Here is a 23,085-nt window from a genome sequence, read left to right on the forward strand (position 1 = left end):
TGTCTAGAAGCATAAGCTATCACTCTATCCTTCTGCATCAACACACAACCTAATCCCACTCGGGATGCATCACAGAACACTGTGAAATCTTCATCACTGATCGGCAGCGCTAACACCGGTGCTGAAGTTAACCGTCTCTTCACCTCTGCAAAACTTTCCTCACATTCCTCTGACCACACAAACTTCTGATTCTTTCTGGTCAGTCTGGTCATAGGAGCAGCTATCTTCGAAAAGTCCTGAACGAACCTCCGATAGTAGCCTGCCAAACCCAGAAAACTCTTGATCTCGGTCACCGTAGTGGGTGTAGGCCAGTTGGCTACTGCCTCTACCTTTTTGGGATCTACGGATATACCGTCCTCTGATACAACATGTCCCAAAAAGGAAATGCTCCTTAACCAGAACTCACACTTGGAGAACTTGGCATACAAGCCATGCTCTCTCAAGGTTTGCAGCACTATCCTCAGATGCTGGGCATGGTCCTCTGCATTCCTGGAGTACACCAAGATATCATCAATAAAGACGATCACAAAACGATCCAAGTACTCCCTGAAAACCCTGTTCATGAGATCCATGAATGCTGCAGGGGCGTTAGTCAACCCGAACGGCATCACAAGGAACTCATAATGCCCATATCTGGTTCGGAAAGCAGTCTTGGATACATCTCCTTCCCTGATCTTCAACTGGTGGTATCCGGATCTCAGATCTATTTTAGAAAAACAACCTGCTCCTGCCAGCTGGTCGAATAGATCATCGATCCTGGGTAAAGGATACTTGTTTTTGATAGTGACTTTGTTCAACTGTCTGTAGTCGACACAAAGTCTCAGAGGTCCATCCTTCTTTCTGACAAATAATACTGGAGCACCCCAGGGTGAGGTACTCGGGCGGATGAAACCCTTAGCTACCAAATCCTGTAACTGCTCTTTCAACTCTCGCAACTCTGCTGGTGCCATCCTGTAGGGAGGAATAGAGATCGGTCTAGCATTGGGCATCAACTCAATCTCGAACTCTATTTCCCTATCTGGTGGCAATCCTGGAAGCTCTTCAGGAAACAAATCTGGAAAGTCTCGAACAACTGGTACTGAGGATGGTTCCCTAACCTGACTGTCTAGCTCTCTCACATAAGCTAGGAACCCCTGACACCCCTTCCTTAACATTCTACGAGCCTGGAGGGCTGATATCAAACCCCTAGGTGTCCCTCTCCTGTCTCCTCTGAAGACACACTCTGATCCATCCTGGTCTCTGACACTGACTACCTTGTCTCTACAGTTCAGGGTAGCATCGTAGATAACCAATCCATCCCTAGAATGACATCAAAATCTGTCAACTCTAGAACCACCAGGTCAGCTGGAAGGTATCTACTCTCTATGCACACTGGACTGAACCGACAGACTGACTCTGCCAAAGATGGATCACATTTGGGTCCACTGACCCATAGAGGACACTCTAACTCAGACACTATCAGACCCAACCTCTCTGCAGCTCTAGAAGAAATGAAAGAGTGAGAAGCACCGGGGTCCATTAAAGCATACACCTCTGAACACCCAATGATGAGATTACCTGACACCACTGTGTTCGACGTGTCTGCCTCCTGCTGAGTCAGGGTGAAAATCCGTGCTGGGGCTGACGGACCTGCACCTCGGGAACCCATCCCTGATGAAGAGGCTGCCCCTCTTCCTCTTCCTCTGCCACTGCTTGGTGGTACGGCTGAAGCTACGGGCTGAACTACACTGCCCGTACTCATCTGCTGGGATGGTGCAACCAAAGTCGCCTGAGGACATTCCCGTGCATAATGTCCCTCCTGCCCACATCTATAGCAGGCTGTGGATCCCAACTGACAAGCTCCTCTATGCTGTTTACCACACCTCTTGCACACTGGAAAATCTGCGCCAGAACTGGAGCCACTACTCATTCCTAGACCCGACTTAAGCCTGTTCCAGAACTTGCCTCTCTTTCCTCTGAATTTCTCCCATCTTCTCTTACTTGCACTTACTGTACCCTGTGAGGAGGAACCTGGTTTACCACCAGAAGACTGTGCCTTGACTACACCTTGACTTATGGCACTGGCCTCCATCTTTCTAGCAGCATCCACAATAGAGTGGAAACTTTCCTTCTCCGCATGAAGAATCAAAGAGAAATACCTGGGATGAAGCCTTGTGGCATATCTCTTTGCCTTCTTCTGATCTGTATCATATGCTTGACCGACATATGGCAACAATTCCAGGAACTTATCTGTATATTCATCAACGCTCATCACCTCCGTCTGTCTCAACTGTTCAAACTCCACAACCTTTAGTTCCCTAGAACTGTCAGGAAAAGCCCATCCAGCAAATTCATTGGCGAACTCTTCCCATGTCATCCTCTCAAGTCTCGGGTCCACATAGTTCTTGAACCATTCTCTAGCTTTCTTGCACTTTAACGTGAACCCTGCCATCTCAATGGCTCTACCATCATCTGCTCCCAACTCACTTGTTATCATTCTGACTGCACTGAGATACTCAAAGGGATCATCTCCTGTATTGAATTTCGGAGCATCCAACTTTAAGTACTCGGTCATCTTCACCTTACTTCCCCCTGACGAACTGGGTTGCTGTGCTTCCACAACAGGGGCTACTGGTTCAGGAGGTGGTGGTGGAGGAACTGATTCCCTCACTTCAGGCTGTACTGGACTTGGATGAACAGGTGGGGGTGGATACATGTGATAGGGTGGATAAAAGGAAGGATAGGGCATATATGGCATGTAGGGTGGATATGGGGCAAAACTGGAGTAATCCGACGTGCCTCCCATCGGATACTCTGGGCCCTGTGGAAAGGGTGGATAGCCAAATCCCGAGGCCTGCATGCCTCCCTGGGACTCCCCCATACCTTCTTCTGACCTTCCTATACCCATGCTTGCATCTCTACTCTGATCCTCTTCCCTCACACCTCTTTCTTCTACTGACCTTCCCCCTCTACTTACTCCTCTCCTGCTCTCGTCAGAAGACCTTCTAGGGTCTCGTGACGTTCCTTCCCTGCTTGACCTGTGAGATCTTGCCCTTGGCAAGGCAGGTGGACGAGCAGCTGTACCCTCACTTACGGGTGGGACTCCTGTCAATCTCGCGGATCGACGAGTTCCTCGCATCTTCACTCTCTGGAACACAACATCACATAACACATCAGCAACACATCAAAAACATGCACATGCATAACTCAGGGCATTGCACATCAGCATATAGACAGGACTGACATCCTATCCTAGTGGACATGTTTTCCTATGGTGCTTGACCTACTAAACCTCTCTATGAGCCCAACTCTCTCTATAGGTCCGACCATGTGAACCTAGGGCTCTGATACCAATCTGTAACAGCCCGGAAACCGAACTGCCACCGGCACTAGGATCCAGATCGACTTAAGGTCGCCGGGACCCGTAGGAAGCCTGCTATCCTGTCTGTAGACCTGTGAACTCCCATACATGATCATACATTTTCTTTAGCCTGCTCTACTAATCCCTACTAGAGCTCCTCATGGCCCTAGGCGGATCAAGCTCATAATGTTAAGCCTGGTTTTACTCATAAACATACAACAATAAAGAAACATACATAAACTGATCATGTGACTCCAAGGGATTACAAGTCTTATAAATCAAGCACCATTCTATACACTGTACATATACATTATCTCTGTCCAAATACATGTCCACACTAGCTATTACAAAACTCTGTACTCTTCCTGTACCCTGCTGAGTTCTCTCTGATCTCTGAACCTGCACAACTGAAGTTAGGAGAGAGGGATGAGCTACAATAGCCCAGTGAGTAGAATAGGCAAATACAGGTGATAAAACATGCTCTCATGGAATGCAACACATAATCACATAACCTCGGCCGGACGGATCAAAACTCCCTCTATCTCATCTGGGGTACCTAAGTACCATTTGCCTGGTCCCCGTAGGGCTGTTCCAGGTCTTTATGCCTGGTCCTCGTAAGGCTGTTCCAGGTCTTTCCTCTGAGGGCTAATGAATCCTCACGAAGTCCGTGCCGTCTCACATAAGCAATGTACAAGGAGCAATGCCAAGTACAAGGATCAATGCAATGCATCATCTTTGTGTACACTAATGCACTCACCCTAAAGCATATTCATGATGCATGAAGCATGATAAAATATCAGTTTTCATATTAAAACATTAAGTTAAATTCCACTCACCTGTAGTTCTCTCTGAACTGACTCTGCAGGTTCTGACACTGAACTCACTGCTGATGTCCCTGATTCCTCTGGTCCGTACCTACACAGGTGGACTCAAATGAGGGACTAAACTCACTCAAGAACATCTCTAAGAAACTCCCCAAAACCCCTCTAAACAATCCTCAAACCATCACATAAAACATGCAAAAGGAAGCTGGACAGGGCACTTTCGGCGGCAGGTTCGGCGGCCGAAACCCCACTCCAGAGACGAAACTCATGCATGTTCGGCGGCACCTTCGGCGGCCGAAGGTCTCGTCCAGAGACGAAACTCACACACTTTCGGCGGCCGAACTCCCTCTTTCGGCGGCCGAAAGTCCCTTTCTAAACCGAAAGCCTAGCTTTCGGGGGCAACCTTTGGCAGCCGAACTGCCTCCACAAAGGGTTCGGCGGCCGAACCTTCCTTCGGCGGCCGAACCTGGTTTTGCCCGAAGGGCAGAACCCTGCTCTGTTTCATGCAAACTTTGCCCAAAAACCTACCAACATGCACATCAACTACTCCCAACTAGCATATATACATATATATGCACAAAGGGGTCTAAAACTATCCTAAAACCCCAAACAAACATAACACACAACACTTAATCATGCTGGAACACCACAAAGCACCAAAAACCTCACCTAAACCTAAACATGCATACTACCCATACAAACTTCATAAAACCTTTCAAAATCATCAAAGAAGCTCAGGATCTTCACTTACCTCTTAAAAAACTTGAGGATGAAGGATCCCAACGTGGAGATATGAAGAAAAGCTCTTCCAAAGCTCCAAGCTTCAAAACTTGGTTCTTTTGCTCAAAACCTTCATAAATCACCAAAACTCTTAAAACTCTTGACAGATTTGATGAAAATCATGGAAAACATGAAAGTCAACGTAGGAGAGGCTGGAACTCACCTCTGGCTGCAAGTGGAGGAGAAATAACCTCCTTCCACCGACCCTTGGCCCTTTTATAGGTGGCTGGCCAGACCACCTTCGGCAGCCGAACGTGAAGCCGCAACCATGCAATGTTCGGCGGCCGAAAGTTACCTTCGGCGGCCGAACCTTTGCATTTCTCCCTTGTTGCTTTTCTTTCAAAACTCAAGTCTTTTAACCCTTCAAACCATGAAAACAAATGAAAAGACTTTAGAAAACATATGCATTACCCTTCTCGAGGGTTCCGACACCCGAGATTCCACCGGACTACAGGAATTCCGATGCCGGACTCGAGCCGGGTATTACAATAACAATCTTTTGGGCAGACTTGATTTAAATCAGTGAAATCTATACACATTCTATATTTCCATTGACTTTTTTCACTAACAAACCTCTGTGGGTATATTACTTCCCTAATAAATCCGGCCTCCTCTAACTTCTTCACTTCTTCTCTCGTGGCCTGTTGTTTTTCCCTCCTAAAGACCCTCTCCTTCTGCTTCATTGGCTTGGCTCCGGGGAGGATATTCAGCTTGTGGGTCATTGCCTCAAGATCAATCCCCAGCATATCTAAGTGTTTCCAAACAAAGCTTGAGGCATGCTCCCTGACTAAAGCCATTACAGCTTCCTTTTGGCTCTTTTCTAAGCTTGAGTTGATGCTGAAGACCTTGTCGCTTTCTTCTTTGGATAATGGAAAGGTTTCCAGTTTGTCTACAGGTTCAGTCCTAGCCTCTTTCTTTTCATCTTGGACCTCCATAACTTCGGGGTTTATCTCTTCCGGCTGGACACTTTGTTGCTCCACTATGGCCAGGTGCACAACTCTGACCTCCTCCTGTCTTCCCTGGACTACACCTACCCCTACGTTGTAAATTTTATGATCAGATATCGGATGCTAGTCACCGCTTCAAAGTCATATAGCATCAGCCTTTCTAAAATTGCATTGTAGTTCAAGGGTAGCTTCACCACGACGAACACCGCATAGTGAGTTCGAGATAGGGGTGGCTCCCCTAAGGTGAGAGCCACTTTTACTTTCCCTTCCACTACCATTAGGGTTCTCCTTTTTTCTTGACTGGAGCCTGGTCCCTGACCATCTTTTCCTCAAGTATGTTCATCTGCTGGAAGATCCGATAGGGCAGTAGGTTCACCTTGATGTCGTCGTCTACTAGAACCTTTTGGACTCGGAAGTTATGGATGATAGCCTCCATGACCAAAGCATCGTCATGAGGCATCTGCACTCCCTGGGCATCCTCTGAAGAAAAAGAGATGGTCACTGGGGAATATTCCATGATCTGCATTACTTCAGCGCTGCTCCCCTCCCCATTTATGCTTCTCTTCTTCCCCCTCCAACTCATATGGTCTCCAATCCCTCTAACAAATAATTTGATTGTCCCACTAGAGCCATCGTTAATCATAGCCCCGATCTGTCTCCTAGGCCTTTCCCCTATTATATTCTGTTGTGGTCTCTAGCCTTCAGGCTTTTTTACAAAGTTCCTGAGGTGTCCCCTCTTAATGAGCCTCTCTATCTCATTTATTAACTGGTAACAATCATTCCTATTATAACAATGAGTTCGATGGTACTAGCAATACTTATCCGGGTCTCTCCTGTTTGCTTTTGCCTTCATCGGCTTGGGCCACTATATGAAATCCTTGTCTTTGACCGCCACGAGCACCTTGGCTCAGGAGACATTCAGAAGAGTGATCTCTGCGGGGATCCGGGGTTGGTAGGGTCTCTGCTGTTGTCTCGTGCCCCTAACTCCGCCAGCAATTGCTCTTTTAGCCTTTCTAGCTTTTGATCCACATCTGCCTTCTCTCTCATGGGCCTCTTCCCCAGGCGGAGTCTCTTTCTAGCTCCTCGCTCTCCGACCTCTCTGCTGGTTTGGAGGAATAGCTTTAAGCTCTGTCATTCTCGATAAGCTCCCTTATTATCTGACCTCTTGCTTTAGCCATGGGCTCCTTCCTTCTATTGGCTTCTCCATCTCCATCACCCATCCTCCTCCTGCTCTATTGAGGAGTTTGACGATTTAAGGTAGGTTGCGGTTCATTGATGTTGAACCCTTCGGTTATGGATGGTACGTTCAACGGGATGCTAAGTCCTCTCTGCTGCAATATCTGGCCTAGCCAGTGAGCAGTATTTTATAGCTAGAGAGCCATGTTCTACAACTCCTGGTCAGATAGGGTTGTTCGGGACATAGTCCTTGTCGAGCTTGGTGAAAGGTTAAATAATACGGGGTGGTTGATTGAATGGGGCGGTAGGACTAGAGAATGAGAATTGTAGTCCCTCCTGAGCAGAGTTCAGATCTTTTGAGGTGTTTGTGGTATAATTTTTGCCGTGATTGGCCATGTGGATCTTAGTAGGTGTGATGAGGATGAGAACTCCAATGACGAAAAGATCTCCTTTATTCCCATAAACAGTGCCAATTGATATCCTGAGATCCAATAAAGGGTAGGCTCAAGGTGTATTTTGATAAGTTTGGTTTGGTTGGCTCATAGCTTCCTTCTAGTGACGTATAACTATCATCTTACTTGTACATCCTGTCATTATCACGCGGGGCCGTACCTACGTCATTTTCTATCGTTAGACATCTATTTAATTTCTTTCAGCGCCATGTGGACATGATCCCAGATGTATAGGGGTTTGCTGCTCCACAGATCCATCAAGTTAATTAGGCTGGACTTTCTTTATTTGAGCCTGAGTGCTGTCTTGTTCGGCCTGTTCGAGTGAGACCTAAGTTGCATACTGGAAGACAGACCTGTGTATTAAGTTTTGATGGGATTATGACCTGCCCTTCTAGCATGGACTCATTTATGACCTAGATATCCAAGACTGAATAGTCATCAAAATAGAACCTAAGCAGCGAATTTCGTTTCACTTTAATTTTAATATAACATATTAAAATTATTTAAAAATAATCATTTTAAATACTTAAATTAATTAAATATATCTTGCATTTTTTAATTTAATTTTTATTTTATTATTAATATTATAAAATTTTAAAATATATAAATTTATTGATATTTATATATTTAATACGTATTATATTATATTACAATATATATATAATTTAAAAAAATAAAACACTAAATTGAAGTATAATTATAAAACTTCTATTTATATAAACATTTAGTAAAATTTACATTAAAAAGTTTAAATTGATGTATTGATCAAGCCATAAAAATTTAAAATTATTAATAATTTGAATACGTTTAACTTCACTAATTATATTATTTTAAATGTAAAAATACTATTAAGTAAAAATATATTTATAATTATATTTATTTATCATAATACTAAAAAATAAATTTTACACCTATTTAGTTTGTTAAATAAATGTTTATAGATAAATATTATTTAGCGACTGATTTTTTTATGCTAAAAGTTTTAGTACAAATCTAATATATATTAGTAATAGTTTTATTCCTAGTAAATTGTTTTAAGATCATAATAAAATTTAATTATATTTTTTTTGAAATGGAATAAAATTTAATTATATAAAATTAAATATTGAAATGGTTTTTCAAACAAAAGGACATCAACATACGTTTTTATATTCTGGTGGGTTTCTGAGGTGTGACACTGTTAAGGAAGGACGGACTTTTGTTGCAGTTGCAAATAGTTGGGAGTTCCAGTTCGATATTGTGAATCTCCTCTTGAAGGCTGCAACCTGCAAGTGAAGTGCTCTAGGTTTTTTTTTTTTTTTTTTGCCCTTTTCTTTGGCTTCTGGGCCTCAGCCTTTTCGCGTTGAGCTGTTACTACTGGGCCTTAAAAAGCCTTTTACAACAGGCTGGATACAGCTCTGTGATCTTCTATTATTAATCAAAATCTACTCTCTCTTTTTTTCTTTTTTTTTTTTCAAAAAAACAAAGCGAAAAATCCCCTGGTAGAATGCAATCATTTTAGCTTATCCACGCCTATAGGGGGAATAAGCTACACGACAGGACTTTGGCGACATTTCGAATCCAACCTAGCTTGTTCCCGGGGAATTCACTGTCAATTCGAATAAATCCACAGCATTATTGCTGATCTTGTTGATATAGGGAATATAATTTTGATCACTGCTGCTTGCTTTAGCTGCCCTATCAATCTCAAACAAAATACTTATCCTCCCTCCTCCTATAACATTTCCCTCTTTCTCCATCCATAAAAATCAGGGAAAGATTCAGTTATAGAACAATTTTGTGGGTTTTGGTTGACCCCAGTCTAATCTGAGAAGTATAGAGCTTTCAAAAGCACGGATGAATTAGGACACCGTATCTGCTTTCTGACCCAGAACACCATCCATGATATAGGCTTCTCATGAGCATCTCAACGTTCTTACAGCTAAGCTTTGGGCATTCTCTTGTTCAGAATATATGAAAACAAGGAGAGATTGCAATTTGATTCTTCCTAGCTTCCCAGATCTTTAAGCAGCTTCACTAACCCCTGCTCTGACTATGCATAGAAGTTATTGAATATCTAGATCCATCTTATATGAAACTTGTTTCACTTTTAGAAAACTAATGTGTATTAAAATGGGAAAAAAATAAATGACATTTATATAAAATTGTTATTTTTTACTCATCAAAGCATTTGGTCTATTCATGAGACGTTTTTTCCCCCACAATCTCAACATCAAAGATGAAACATCAGAGTATCAGATGCAGAAAACCTCAAGAAATATACAATCTTCAGTAACTTTGAAAAGTTCAGGTACGATCATAACCAACAAGCAAATTCATAAACTCAAATTGAAGGAAAAGTTTTACTTGGCTACTGAACCTCTAAGTATCATCTACACTTATAGCAGGACATTGCATGCATGAATTCTCAAGTGGAGAGCAACTATTATCTCATGCTCAGCAGAATTCTCCCCCTATTATCAGACTCTGAAGTTTGTCTAATGTCTAATATTCTCATTACCTCCGTTCTCTAACTTTATGCATTCACGGGTCTAACATCCAAAATCTCGTCGCCTAGAATTAATAAAACCATCAGTTCTATGATTACTGATATAACCATGTCTACTCACAATTTCCTGTAAGCAGTGGCTGCTCAAGTACTGTGGAGTCTTCACAGCAACGCAATCATCGTAAACATTACCGTAGTCTCAAGAACCGAGAAAATACTACAAGCAAAACTGATAAATTCAGAGAGAGTATTGAGCATATTATACATTCATTTATTTTTAATCCAAGCTTAAATAACTAACTAAGATGATTTACATATCAAAATGATTATCCAACTACTTATAGTTTTCTCTACCATTTTATATTTTCCCAATGTGAGACAAGATGCAACCACATGATTGGGGCAATAATTGTAGTCTTATAGGCGGAACTCAAACAGGGTCTAATGCCAAGTTAAATTTGAAGGGAGTATTGAGCATATTAGACATTAATACATTATTAATATTGACTTTTATAAGTGATTAAATTGCTTTACCCATCAAAATAACCAGCTAATGTAAATGTTATAACTCGTCTGCTTATATTCTGGACAAAGATTCCCAACGATTGAATATCTAAATTTTCATTTCAAACCTATTTCATCAGGTGAAAAATCTTTCCAGAGTCCACAAAGTCTACAATCTCGTATACAGTTCCTTCTTAATTCTGAGCACAATAAACGAGTATCAAACAACAAAACCTGAACTTTCTGATATAAATATATATATGTATATATATAAACTTCAAAATTCAACATAAGAGACTGAACACAAGTACACTGTAGACTGCCAATGATTTTGGACAACCCAGATGGATTTAAAAAAAATCTATGCGCACGTTATTTATCCTCGGCCAAGCCAAGCTCGTCAATAAGATTAGTACTAAAAATGCTCTACAATGAAGCAGAGCAATCCAAAACAAAATGCGAAGCACAGCGAAATATGTAAACAAAAATAAATATGGAATCCCTTATTTGTAATGGAAAATCACTTACGGAGCGAATTTTTAATCCAGTTGAAGCACAGAAATAGCAGACACGAAATGTATATGAAAATTAAAGACTTGCAGATTGTGGAGATGGCACCACATAGTCAACAACAATAACACTCTCTAGATAATCCCTAACCTTCTCTTTCTGCAAATTCACCAGCTCTTCCTTCGAATCCACGGCCTCCATTTCACTCACTGTCGGAAACACAGCAAGCGACGCGATTGAATAACCTTTGGCTCTCGCCGGAGAGAAATTCTCTCCACAAGTGATTTGATTGATCTCTCCAAAATTCCCTTTAATCCCTTTAATAACGGCCAATATCTCATTTTTCACATCCTCGCGCAAATTTTCCTTCAATTTCAGAAAGGTCAGCCTTATTGCTGAACCCGGAGCTGGGACGACGGGCCCCTGGAGATCATCGGCGATCCAATCGACGGCCATGATATCCTCACAGATGGGAAGAACAGACTCCTTAACAGCGGTGACGTGGCTAGGGTGAGCTGAGTAGGCATTGAGGTTGTCTTTGGAGGAGTAGCGGCTGTGGAGCATGTGAGTGAAGGAGATGGGAGAGGATTTGACGCGGTAGAGTGGACCGGCGGCGATGTGGAGAACGGCGTCAAGAGAGACGAGGCTGTTGAGGGAGTTAAGCATGGTGTTGACTTTGGTAGGGTCGGTGTTGTCTTTGACTTTGAAGAGAACGATGTGTTCGATTGTTGTCCTTGACATCTTGATTGGAGATTTGTGAGGCGAGGAGTGAGAGTAAGGCTTGAAGAAGGAGAAGGAGGAAAGCTTGAGGTGGCGTTTGGGCGATGAGAAAGTGAGGGAAACTGAGGAAGAAAAGAGTGAGCGAGCGGCTCCCGAACACAGCATCCTCATCTAATAAGCGCCAAGAACGTGGCTGCAGCTGAGGCTCAGGCTCAGGCTGGTGACTAGCCTGAATGCTGATTGTGATAGCAGCCGGGAGCAAGTGAAGTGAGGATCCTCACGCTTTCATCACGTGAGAGTATTTCAATTTTTTTTTGAATGAAATATACGGTAATTTATTTATAAATATCAGAAAATAAGTACATAGACTAAAAAATTAATTTTTTGAATAGTAATTATTTGATCTATTTTTTTTTTTTTAAAAAAAAGGAAACTTGCTGTAGAATAGTTGATATTATAAAGGTTTTTTTAACCAATGCATTTAGAATTCCATTTTAATAGAGCCTAAAACGGACTAAATCTCAACTTACAATCTAAATAGAATCAAAACAGTAGAGGGTTCAATCAAACAAAAAACACAGCCGACAGAAGCCCACACCATCGTTGGAGTCGATCCCCAACCACATCTCCACTGATATAAACGCTTTCGGAGAGGAAGCCATAATCAACACTAAAGTCGAACCTAAGCAATGTTCTCAAGTCAAGAAGCAAACAGAGCAAAACACAAAGGAAAATTAAAAACCAACAGAATCCAAATCAATTCAGACCAATTACGAGTAAACAGTAAAAATTTAAAAATCAAATTAAACTAATTTAATTGGTTTAATATTTTAACTTTTTCAATTTTAATTGGATAATCATTTTATAAAAAATTCAGTTATGAATTAGTTTAATTTATTTATTCGGTTATCATTTTAAAAAAAAATAGTTATGGGTTAGTTTAATTTATTTATGTTAAAAAATTAAATTAATCGAAAATTATATATATATATATATATATATATATATATATATATATATATATATATATTTAAATTTCCCTAAGAGCCTACCATAATTCATTCACTCAAAATAAAAAATTTAGCATCAAACCCAACTTAATCCAGCTCCAATCTCCAACCCAAATGTAAAAGCTAAAAATTCCTGAACGACTAAACCTCCGTCTTCCTTCGATAATAAAAAATTTTTAGTTCCCAATCTCCACACTTTCTGCCGCACCCAACCCTATGCCTTGCGATGTGAGTTCTTGTCGAGGCTTCAAAGACTTCTCCATCTGGTCCATATCGAATGTCTGTCGTCCAGCCTTCGTAATTAAAGTCATCTTCCTCCATCTCGTCAAGCCTGTAAGGTCGAAGCCTTAAAAGCATTTTCTCCATTTCGTCGAGCATCTCTGATTGACGTGACTTGTGAGCACTTTTGTCGCAGATCGCACCATTTCAAATCTCTTCTTTCAGTCTTTCAAGCCTCAATTTCGCATGTCGCAGGTCATCACTCAAAACCTTTAAATATGAAATGTAAGTAATTTTTATTTAAATGCCACAGAGTTGACTTTGTGAAAGTACTTCGTCGCATTCTTAACTGGAGGACTAATGGCAAGAGTGGATTTTGCTCTCAGATGAATTCGAATGAATTTGAAGCATCTATTAGCAAAGTGCTCGCAATTGGAATAAGAATTTTTGCGATAATAATTATTAATTTCATCTATGGAAGTTATATTTTTTGTTTTATTTTTTTCTTTGTGCTCGATTAATATTTTACTATTGGTATTGAAGTTTTATGAAGCTTTTGTGAGGGACATGCTCTGTTCTTAATCATTCAAATGCATATTCATATGGACAAATTTGTTGTTAGATGTTTTTCAATATGATCGATGATGATTTTCATTTTTTGTTCATCTTTTATTTATTTTTATATTGCTTTTTATTTAATTTTTTAATTTACTTAAATTTTAATTAATTATAAATTAAATCAAATCAAATTAATATTTTTTCGTTTAATTCAGTTTGATTATTTTAATATTTTTAATTTAATTTAATTGTAATAAATTTTAATTTTAATTTTATAATTTCATTTTAATTTAAAATTAAACCAATCAAATGTCCCTCTAGATAGACGTGAAGCACAAAAACACATAAGCATTCTGGTACGGCAAACACTGCCACCACATGTAAAGAGGACTATTGTCCACAACCACCAAATAGGATAATTCGATTTATAATGTTATAGCTTAGACTATATATATAATTTATATATTGCACACTTATATTTTAATATTTTTAATTATTAAATATTTTAATTTTAATCATGATTTAATAAATATTTAAATTTAAAAAAATTATTATTTTAAATATAATCTTATTAAATCCATAGTTTTAAAATTATTTTTAAAAGTAATTTTTTAAATTCATAATTTTAAAATTATATTTAAAAGTATTTTTTTTAAATTCATAATTTTAAAATTATATTTAAAAGTATATTTTTTTTAAAAAAAATTAGGTGTTTGAAATAATTTTTTTTTATTTTAGGTGTTTAAAAGTTTTTTTTTAAATTTAAATTGTTTATAAGATCGTGATTAAAATTGAAAAATCTGACAGATAAAAATATTAAAAATAGATATATAAATATATATTTTGTCTTACAATTTATATAGTTTTAGAGCAGATGCAATTTTAACGCTAATAATCCACCTATTTTTTATTTCTTTAACGATAAGCAAAATGATTTTTATTATTAAAAAAATAAATAAAATTAAATTATATTCACACTCCATAATAAATAATTAACCATTCATATATTATTTAAATTATTAAGAGCTCAACAAAACCATTAATGAAAAAAAAAACTCCCTAAAAAGAAATAAATTCTCAAAATAATAGAATATATTATTTAGTAGAGGAGAAATTTTGTAATATAGTTATGATATGTAAAATATTTTAGTTATAGTCAAAATTATTTTAATAGATCTTTGGGAAACCTCGCTAGCAACAACTCAAAAAATATCGTAGGAGTTTTTTTTTTTTGAAATAGAGGGTTGGGAAAGTCGAATCTCAGACCTCTCAGGTCTATTAGAATGCATTTTTCACCAGACTAAGTCTCGGAGTGCAATATCGTAGGAGTTTATCTTTCCCTAATTTGATTTGGTAGCTTAAAGGGTACTACTGCTATTTTAGCCATTACCCAGAGAATGCTGCTTGAACATGTAGATGGGTTTCGCCCATATAAAGAAAGATGAAACTTCATAATAGAATAATTGGGCTCCTCACATGGGCTTTTCTTTTATTATTATTATTATTTTTTAAAACATATTTAATGCATTTTTGTTTATAAATAAATTATTTTATACAAAAATATTATATTGTAATATACATATTATGTAAAATAAAATTTCTTAATTTTTATTGATAATGTAATAATTTATGTTAAAAAATAATAAATAAACATGAAAACTCACAAGCACATGCATTACATAGTCACCCTAGAGAAATGCATAAAATATTATTTTGGGAATATGATTAGGAGTTGAAAGTGAAGGAAATTGCCGTCAAATTGTCTCCCACTTACAAAACCAACCATGAATTCAAGATTACTCATAATAATAATCACCCATATCATTGGTGCCCTTAAAAATACACACAAGAATCAGTATAGTGACTCTTGCGTGTTGTACTAGGTCTAGTTTTTGTATTTTCATGATATCCATTTTTTAATTTAAAATAAAAATATTAATAATAGTGCTGAAAATAGAACTGTAATTGCTTAAATTTATAAATAATAGAATATGAAGTAATTAGTTATATAAAATTGTGTGCTTTTGTTTATGTGATCTTTTACTTTTTATATTGTAAAAAAATGGATTAATTATAGTATTTTCTGAAAATTTGATAATGATGTGGTCGATTCGTTGATAAAAGATCTTGTCGACTAACAGAAATCTCATAATTACAAGCGTAAAAAAGATTTGCTGGATTATAATCGTTAATGGTAATTTTCTATTAAGTCTCGTCCCATAATTAAGAAGACGAGTCATAACAAATTGAGCTGATCTGAGGTCAACTTAAAGTATTTAGGCCTTTTTTTTTTCTTGGTAAGATCAAATATCATCTGATCATACTCTTATGACGTGACCATTTCTTTAAATACCAGCACATGATCTTTTTTAAATTATTATTATATAATATCAATTAAATTTTATTAAAATAATAAAATTAGTAATAATAATATATAATTTATGTATAAATCTAGCTATTTTTTTTAAAGTAAAATTTTCATATTCTCTACTGTATTATTTACCCTCCATTCAAATAGAATTTCCGATTTATTTTATTTAGAGAATGAATTTTTCCTTTCGTATCTAAATAATGTGTTTAACAGATTTTATATAAACCGTAAAAAATCATTATATTGTTCTTGAAAAATTCAATTATATGTATACTTGTCTTGTGTTTTTTTTACTATGCAATTCTTGCATTGTTGCATGTAGGTATATACGTGTGTGACCAAATGATAATAATGTTATTGATACATATTTTGTAATGCATAATTCCAAAAGAGTTAAAATTTTAGACTTGTAAATTAAATTTTAATTATTTTTTATTTTTAACATTTTTATGTTTTTTAAAATGAAATGATTGATACAATGGAATATATTGATTATTAATTTACTGATCAAATAAAAAACAGTTTAATTTTATTTATTAGTAATAAAACTTTAAATTTTATTTTATTAAAAACAAAAGTACTTAACAACTTGTTAATAAATTATACACTTCTATCCAAAACATAAATTTTATATTATAACAATATTAAATGCACAAATGGTTTTTTTTTTTTTTTTTTTAAAAAAAGGGATAGGTGCTTTCGAAACGTTGTAATAAAATAATGCTCCTAGGAAAATTAAATGAGTTATAATAGGAGTACAAAATGGTGACAAGGATAAGGTGACAGGGAGTAGTACGTACCATCAGGAGCAAAGACATCAGCGTTGGAGATCGTGTCATGTTTCAGTACACATGGCAATATCTTAAGCTATTTTATACTTATTTATTATTTAATTAACGGGTGTGATGGCTAGTGGTGGGCCCCACTTCTCCGTACGAGAAAAATAGCCGCTGAGCTAAGCTAGATCAACTCCCTAGGCTCGGGAACCCTCATAGGCTAGGAACCGAACCTGTAGATTTCCCGAACCTGATCTCACACGCGTCGTTATTTTATTGGTTTGGAACAGTTGTTCGTGAGATTTTATCGTTGGGAGGATTCGGATTTAAAAGGGGAAAAAAAATGTGGGAACTTCCCATTCTCCGCCAAAACCAAGATCCGCCCGCTGGACTTGGGGCTGGCCGAAACCATTATCCCTAACGTCATATTACTATTTTACCCATACTTCACGTCACCTTTTCCCTTTCCTTTCTTTTGCTTTTTGTATTTTTCCACTCCTTTTAAACAATCAAATGGAATTGCATTTAAAAGGCTAAAAAAGCTAAGTACAAGAAGACTATAACATATGTATCTCAAGAAAAATCCATGAGGCCGAACTCACACAATCCCATTCATAACCCATATTTCAAATCAAAAGGTTCAATCCGAAACCCATAATGCAATTTACCACCGACAAATCTAATCGCGCCATTACAATCAATAATAAATAATACAATGCATAATAACCTTTAATTATCGTAGAATACACAAGATCAAACATGCATATACCAATTAAAATTAAAAAATTTTCTAATATACTAAATAATAGCAATGCATTAGAGATCAAAACATCATAAAAAGAAAATATCACAGAATACAGCTGATCATTGTCAAAAGAAGTGTAAGCCATCATACAATACAACATCAATAACTAAGGAAGCCCACCCTATTAATAAAGCAGGATCGCGGACCCTCATAAAGTCTAGAAACAACAATCTCACACACATAAACAAGGATCTACAATACAAAAATAAAGAAAAACAATAATAAATAAAACATTCGATCACTATTTAACTATGGTGTGGGATAACTATAGAGGATGATACTGTTTCCTATTCAAAAGCAGGAAAAATACAAATAAAACTTAAATAAAAATAAAAAGAAAATCAAAAGAGACTGATGAATAAAAACAAGCAAAATCGAGAAATTAATTACTCTTTTTCAACTTCCTTCACACTCTTCGCCCTTTTTGTTTATTTCAATCAATATTCAGTATGTGATTTGACGTGTAAACATTACATAAAAAATAAATTAATATTCTCACCTTTTTATTATTAATTTTTGACATTTAAATTCTACATAAGTGGAAATATTTAATTTCAAAACTTTATAAAGTATATCTATTAAATATATGCATGTTGGGGTGAATTATATACAATTTCAATTCTAAGTTTTTAATTTTTTTAAATAATTATTTTTAATTTTACAGATTAAATAGATATATTTTATAAAATTTAAAAGTGTAAAAGATCATGTGTTAAAAAGTTAATGATAAAAAAAATTAAAATATTGATTTTTTTAGATTAAATGTGAGAGACATACTATAAGATTTGGATTTGGATCAATAAATTATTAAATTTTTTGTTAATTACATAAATTTTTTTTTTTAAAAATCTGGATTGAGGATTAGAGGAGTAGAATATAAAATCTCTCAGATGCACTTACCACGATTAAATCTGTGAGTGCATAAAGTTTTCTTCTATTTGATTCACTATAATCAAGCATTAGAATTTAAAAAAATATAAGAAAATAAATAGATAATGCGAGTAATTTAACGAATTAATATATCTAATATAAAGTTAATTTTATATAAATACGAAATTGATAATTATTATATTAAATATTTTATATATACGTAAGTAATTAATCTCATATAAGTTTAAAATCTCTGTTGCCTTCCTTGGATGGATTACATTTTCTAATGAAGTTAATGATGACTTTGAGTTTATTTTAAAACATGTTGTGTATAATTTATTAATCATATCTAAAAGTGAAAGGCTTTAATTTAATGGCTGGTGTCACATCTCGTTGCCATTTTTTTCAATGAATTTGAGAATTGTGAATTTCCAAAGTGTAGTATTGGACAGATTTTGAAAAATTCCAATTAAATATATTTAGGATAAAGTGAATTAAAGATTAATGGGAGAAAATAGAATGATCAAACTTTGCTATAAATTGCAAAATATCAAAATTAATTTTATTCATAGGAATGAGAAAACAAAAAGATTTACTATATATGAAAGATATATTTTAAAAAATCATCGGTACTTTATCATAATAATTACAGTTTTTTTAAATTTATTATTTAATCTATAAGTATTACTATTATTAACAAGTCAGTTTCTATATTTTCAGAAATCTATTAAAACATTCTTATCTTTTCTCTTCGTTAACGAATAGTCTTTCTGTTCAATTCCATCTATTTTTGTTGTTAAAAATATATCAAAATATCAAATTACCTCATTTTTTTTTCTTCTTCTTTTTCGGTTTTTCTTCTTCTTAAAAAAATTAGAATTTAAAAATTGGATTATTGAGAAGAAAGAAGAAGAAAAAATTGGATTTTAAAAATTGAGTTATTGAGAAAGAAGACGAAGAAGAAAAAATTGGATTATTGAGGGTAAATTTAGGTTTTAAAAATTTTATCTCTCATTTTTCATCTATTTTTAACGGAAAAAAAATGATGGAATGACTATTTTATCGACAGAGAGAAAAAATAATGATATTTTAATAGGTTTCTGAAAATGTAGAGACTGACTTGTTAACAATGATAATACTTAGTGATGTGACTGAAACAAAGCTGCCATACGATTGGTCAATCTGCAAGAAAGAGAATGTGAGGTGATTGGCGCTTACGGCAGCCATTCAAACGCTCAAGTCAGTAAACTGAGAAAATGACGAGTATAATGAGATTTTTTTGTTCAAGAGTAGTTGTGTCAGAAGAGCGTACCTTAATCTCTATGATCATTAGCTTTTATATTGTTAGAATATAGAGTTAGTTATCGCATTTCCTGAAAATCCGACTAGTACCGGCTAATGAATAGGGGATCACACAATTATAGGTGTAATGGAAAGATGTTGGATTACATTTTCTAATAGTAACTTTCCTTCGATGAGACTAAGAATCCTCTTATTAGACCTTTGACACGTTGAAACAGTCCGGTTCAAACTGATCCAAATAACTTTTAGACCCATTTTTCACTTGATCCAAAATGGTTAACTCAAGTTATTTAGTAGTTTTTGACCCGCTATTATATGCAATTCTAAAACTTAGTAAATTCTTGATGTGGGTTGTTTTACTCTTCTCGACTCAATTTTGTGATGTCCCCATCGCAATCCTCTTATGCTGAATCGAGTACAATTACTACGCCAGGACTAGACCTTCGGGTACTCTGGTTCGTTAGTACCTCGGGCGGCTCCACCTCATCTCGCATGGGTAGCCATTTCCTTGCAAGTCCACTAGCTCCGCACAATTTTTATGACCCAGTGTGGCTCTGATACCAATTGCAACAGCCCGGTCCAAACTGATCCAAATAACCTTTAGACCCATTTTTCACTTGTCCAAAATGGTTATCTAAAGTTATTTAGTAGTTTTTGACCCGCTATTATATACAATTCTAAATCTTAGTAAATTCTCGATGTGGGATGGTTTATACGTGACCCTATATTCGAGTGCTAGCACATGACCTACATTAGGCGATTATTGTGATATATCAGAACTGATATTCGATTTTTTAGATTCGAATATGATAGTTGTCTTTACGATTTGAGACACATGGTCTGTTTAGATTGGCCTTCCATACTCGTATCGCTTTGTCTGCTCCTGCCCATAAATGACGATTGTCTTATGGCTATGCAGTAAATAACTTGAAAATAATAAATTGAACTTAACACCCGGTCACGATAATGACCTAAGAATTTTATTAATAAGGACTGACACCCAAATATTTGCCTGACAGATACCCGCCTTGTGGTGCTTTTTGGCAGAAATTCTTCTGTCTTTTGGGCCTAACACCTGAAGACTTGCTTGGCAGTTACCCGCCTTGTGGCGCTTTTTGGTAGAAACTTGCCTCTGTCTTTTGAGCCTAACACCCGAAGACTCACCTGGCCGTTACCCGCCTTGTGGCAATTTTTTGACATAATCTCGCTTCTGTCTTTTAGGGCTAACACCCGAAGACTCGTCTGATGATACCTGCCTTGTGGCGCTTTTTAGCAGAAACTTTATCTTTTGGAGCTAACACTCAAAGACTCGCCTGATGGTCACCCACCTTATGGCTTTGACATAAAATACCTTAGAAACTTTTTGCGAAACATGACTAATACCCGGTCGTATGGGCTGGCAACATGCCTTGTGGCCTGCGCATAAAATGCATTGTAAATTTTTTTGTGAAACAAGACTAAGACCCGATTGCGTGGCCTGGCATAAGATATTTTTTTAGCAGGACTAACACTCAGATTTTGGGTCTGGTGGATACTTGCCTTGTGGCCTGAAATAAGATGTATTATTTAGCAGGACTAATACTCGAATTATGAGTCTAGTGGATATCCACCTTATGGAATGGCATAGGATGCCTCATTTAGCGGGACTAGCACCTAGATTATGTGACCTGGCAGATACCCGCCTTGTGGCTTAGTACATACCTGTCTTGTAGTCTGGCATAAGATGTATAGTTTAGCGGGACTAACATTCAGATTATGTGGCCTAGCGGATACCCATCTTGTGGCCTGGCATAAGATGTCTTGGAAACCTTTTGCGAAATTGGACTAACATCTGATCGCATGGCCTGGCGAATACTCGCCTCGTGGCCTGATATAAAATGCCTTATTTAGTAGGACTACCACTCGAATTATGGGTTTGGCAGATACCTACCTTGTGGTCTGGCATAAGATGCCTTGTTTAGCGAGTCTAACACCCAGATTATGTGGCTTGACAGATATCAATCTTGTAGCCTGGTATAAAATACCTTGTTTAATGATACTAACACCCGAGTTATGGGCCTGGCGGATACTTGCCTTGTGCCCTAACTTAAGATGTCTTGTTTAGTGGGACTAACATCCAAATTATGTGGTATAATAGATACCCGCCTTGTGGCTTTTGGTTTTGCTTTTGACTCATCCTTTTGTCTTCTCTCAATGCTTGGACTTCATTATCCTGCCTGATGTACTTCTAAGCTTTATCTATTAGCTGTTGGTACATAGCGGCTGGGTCCTTGATTAGGGAATCCATGAATTTGATGTTGCGTGTTCCTTTCTTCAACGCTTCACATGCTATTTCATGATTTAATTCCTCCATCTGTATTGCTTCTGCATTGAATCGTGAGATAAAACTCCTTAAAGACTCGCCTTCTCCTTGGTGGATCTTCTACAAGTCAGAGGAGAGCTTTTTATGAGGTATACAAGTATAAGCTTTGATTTAAAGAACATAGCAACTTGTGTAAAGTTTTGAATTAAACTTGAGCTCAGATGTTGGTACCATTTATGAGCCAAACCTGTGAGTGTTGATGGAAACACTCGACACAACATGAAATCATTGATATCCTGAAACTGCATATCGCCATGTGACTTCTAGGATCTGTTGTTTCGTCATATTTGTCCAAATACGAGAGTTTGAACTTGACAAAAAATGTATATGCCAAGATCTTTTCTGACATGGGTGAGGCATCATTCACCCCATAGTTTTCCTCCTACTCCTTCTAGTACCTTTGCACGTCTCGTATCAGCTTTTGGTCAACATCCTTTGGAGTCTCGTCCAATGACTCCTCTTCCTCCAACTTAGCCTTCCCCTTGGACTGTGTTTGGATTGTCTCTGTCTGAGTCTTTGGGATATCGATGAAAACTTCCTCCCTTATTCTAGGAACCATAAAGGAGGTCTCCTCCTGAACTTTATACTACTAAAGAGTGGCTTGTAGCCATTTTATATACCGCGATATCTACTCATTATTTAGATTGATCAAATCAGCTTTATTGATCATTGATGGGGTATTTTGCCCACTATCAGGAATGGAGGAAATGATTACGCCTTTATTGACAGCAATCTTAGCAGCAACTCATAAATTGTCAGCCATTTTAGAGTATAAAAGAGGAAAATGTTACTTTTTAAGAGAAAATAAAAGCCCAGTTTCTAATCCAATTGAATAGAGATAATCTAATGGATTTTTCGGTAATGGAACCAAATGATGTGGCTGAAATAGAGTTGTGCTACGATTGGTTAATCTATAAGAAAGAGAATGTAAGGTGGTTGGAGCTTATAGCAACTATATCAATGCTCAAGTCTGTAAACTACGAAAAGGGCGAGTGTAATGAGATGTTTTGAACTCAAAGGTAGTTGTGTCAAAAGAATGTACCTTAATCTCTTTGATCATTAGCTTTATAC

At 36.8% G+C, this 23,085-nt stretch overlaps 1 protein-coding gene across 1 annotated transcript; it reads right to left on the bottom strand.

Annotated features, from left to right (window-relative positions):
* Positions 1-10,987: 10,987 nt before the first annotated feature.
* LOC110602894 (stress-response A/B barrel domain-containing protein UP3) lies at positions 10,988-12,012 on the bottom strand. Its single transcript, XM_021740477.2, has one exon. The coding sequence runs from the start codon at positions 11,910-11,912 to the stop codon at positions 11,100-11,102; it is 813 nt and encodes a 270-aa protein (XP_021596169.1). The 5' UTR covers positions 11,913-12,012; the 3' UTR covers positions 10,988-11,099.
* Between the last annotated feature and the right edge of the window lie 11,073 nt (positions 12,013-23,085).

This window comes from Manihot esculenta, chromosome 16 (assembly GCF_001659605.2).
Source record: "Manihot esculenta cultivar AM560-2 chromosome 16, M.esculenta_v8, whole genome shotgun sequence".
Lineage (NCBI taxonomy): Eukaryota > Viridiplantae > Streptophyta > Magnoliopsida > Malpighiales > Euphorbiaceae > Manihot > Manihot esculenta.

Excerpts from the sequence above, each read along its gene's own strand:
- LOC110602894 (XM_021740477.2), bottom strand. The coding sequence starts at position 11,912 with ATGAGGATGCTGTGTTCGGGAGCCGCTCGCTCACTCTTTTCTTCCTCA.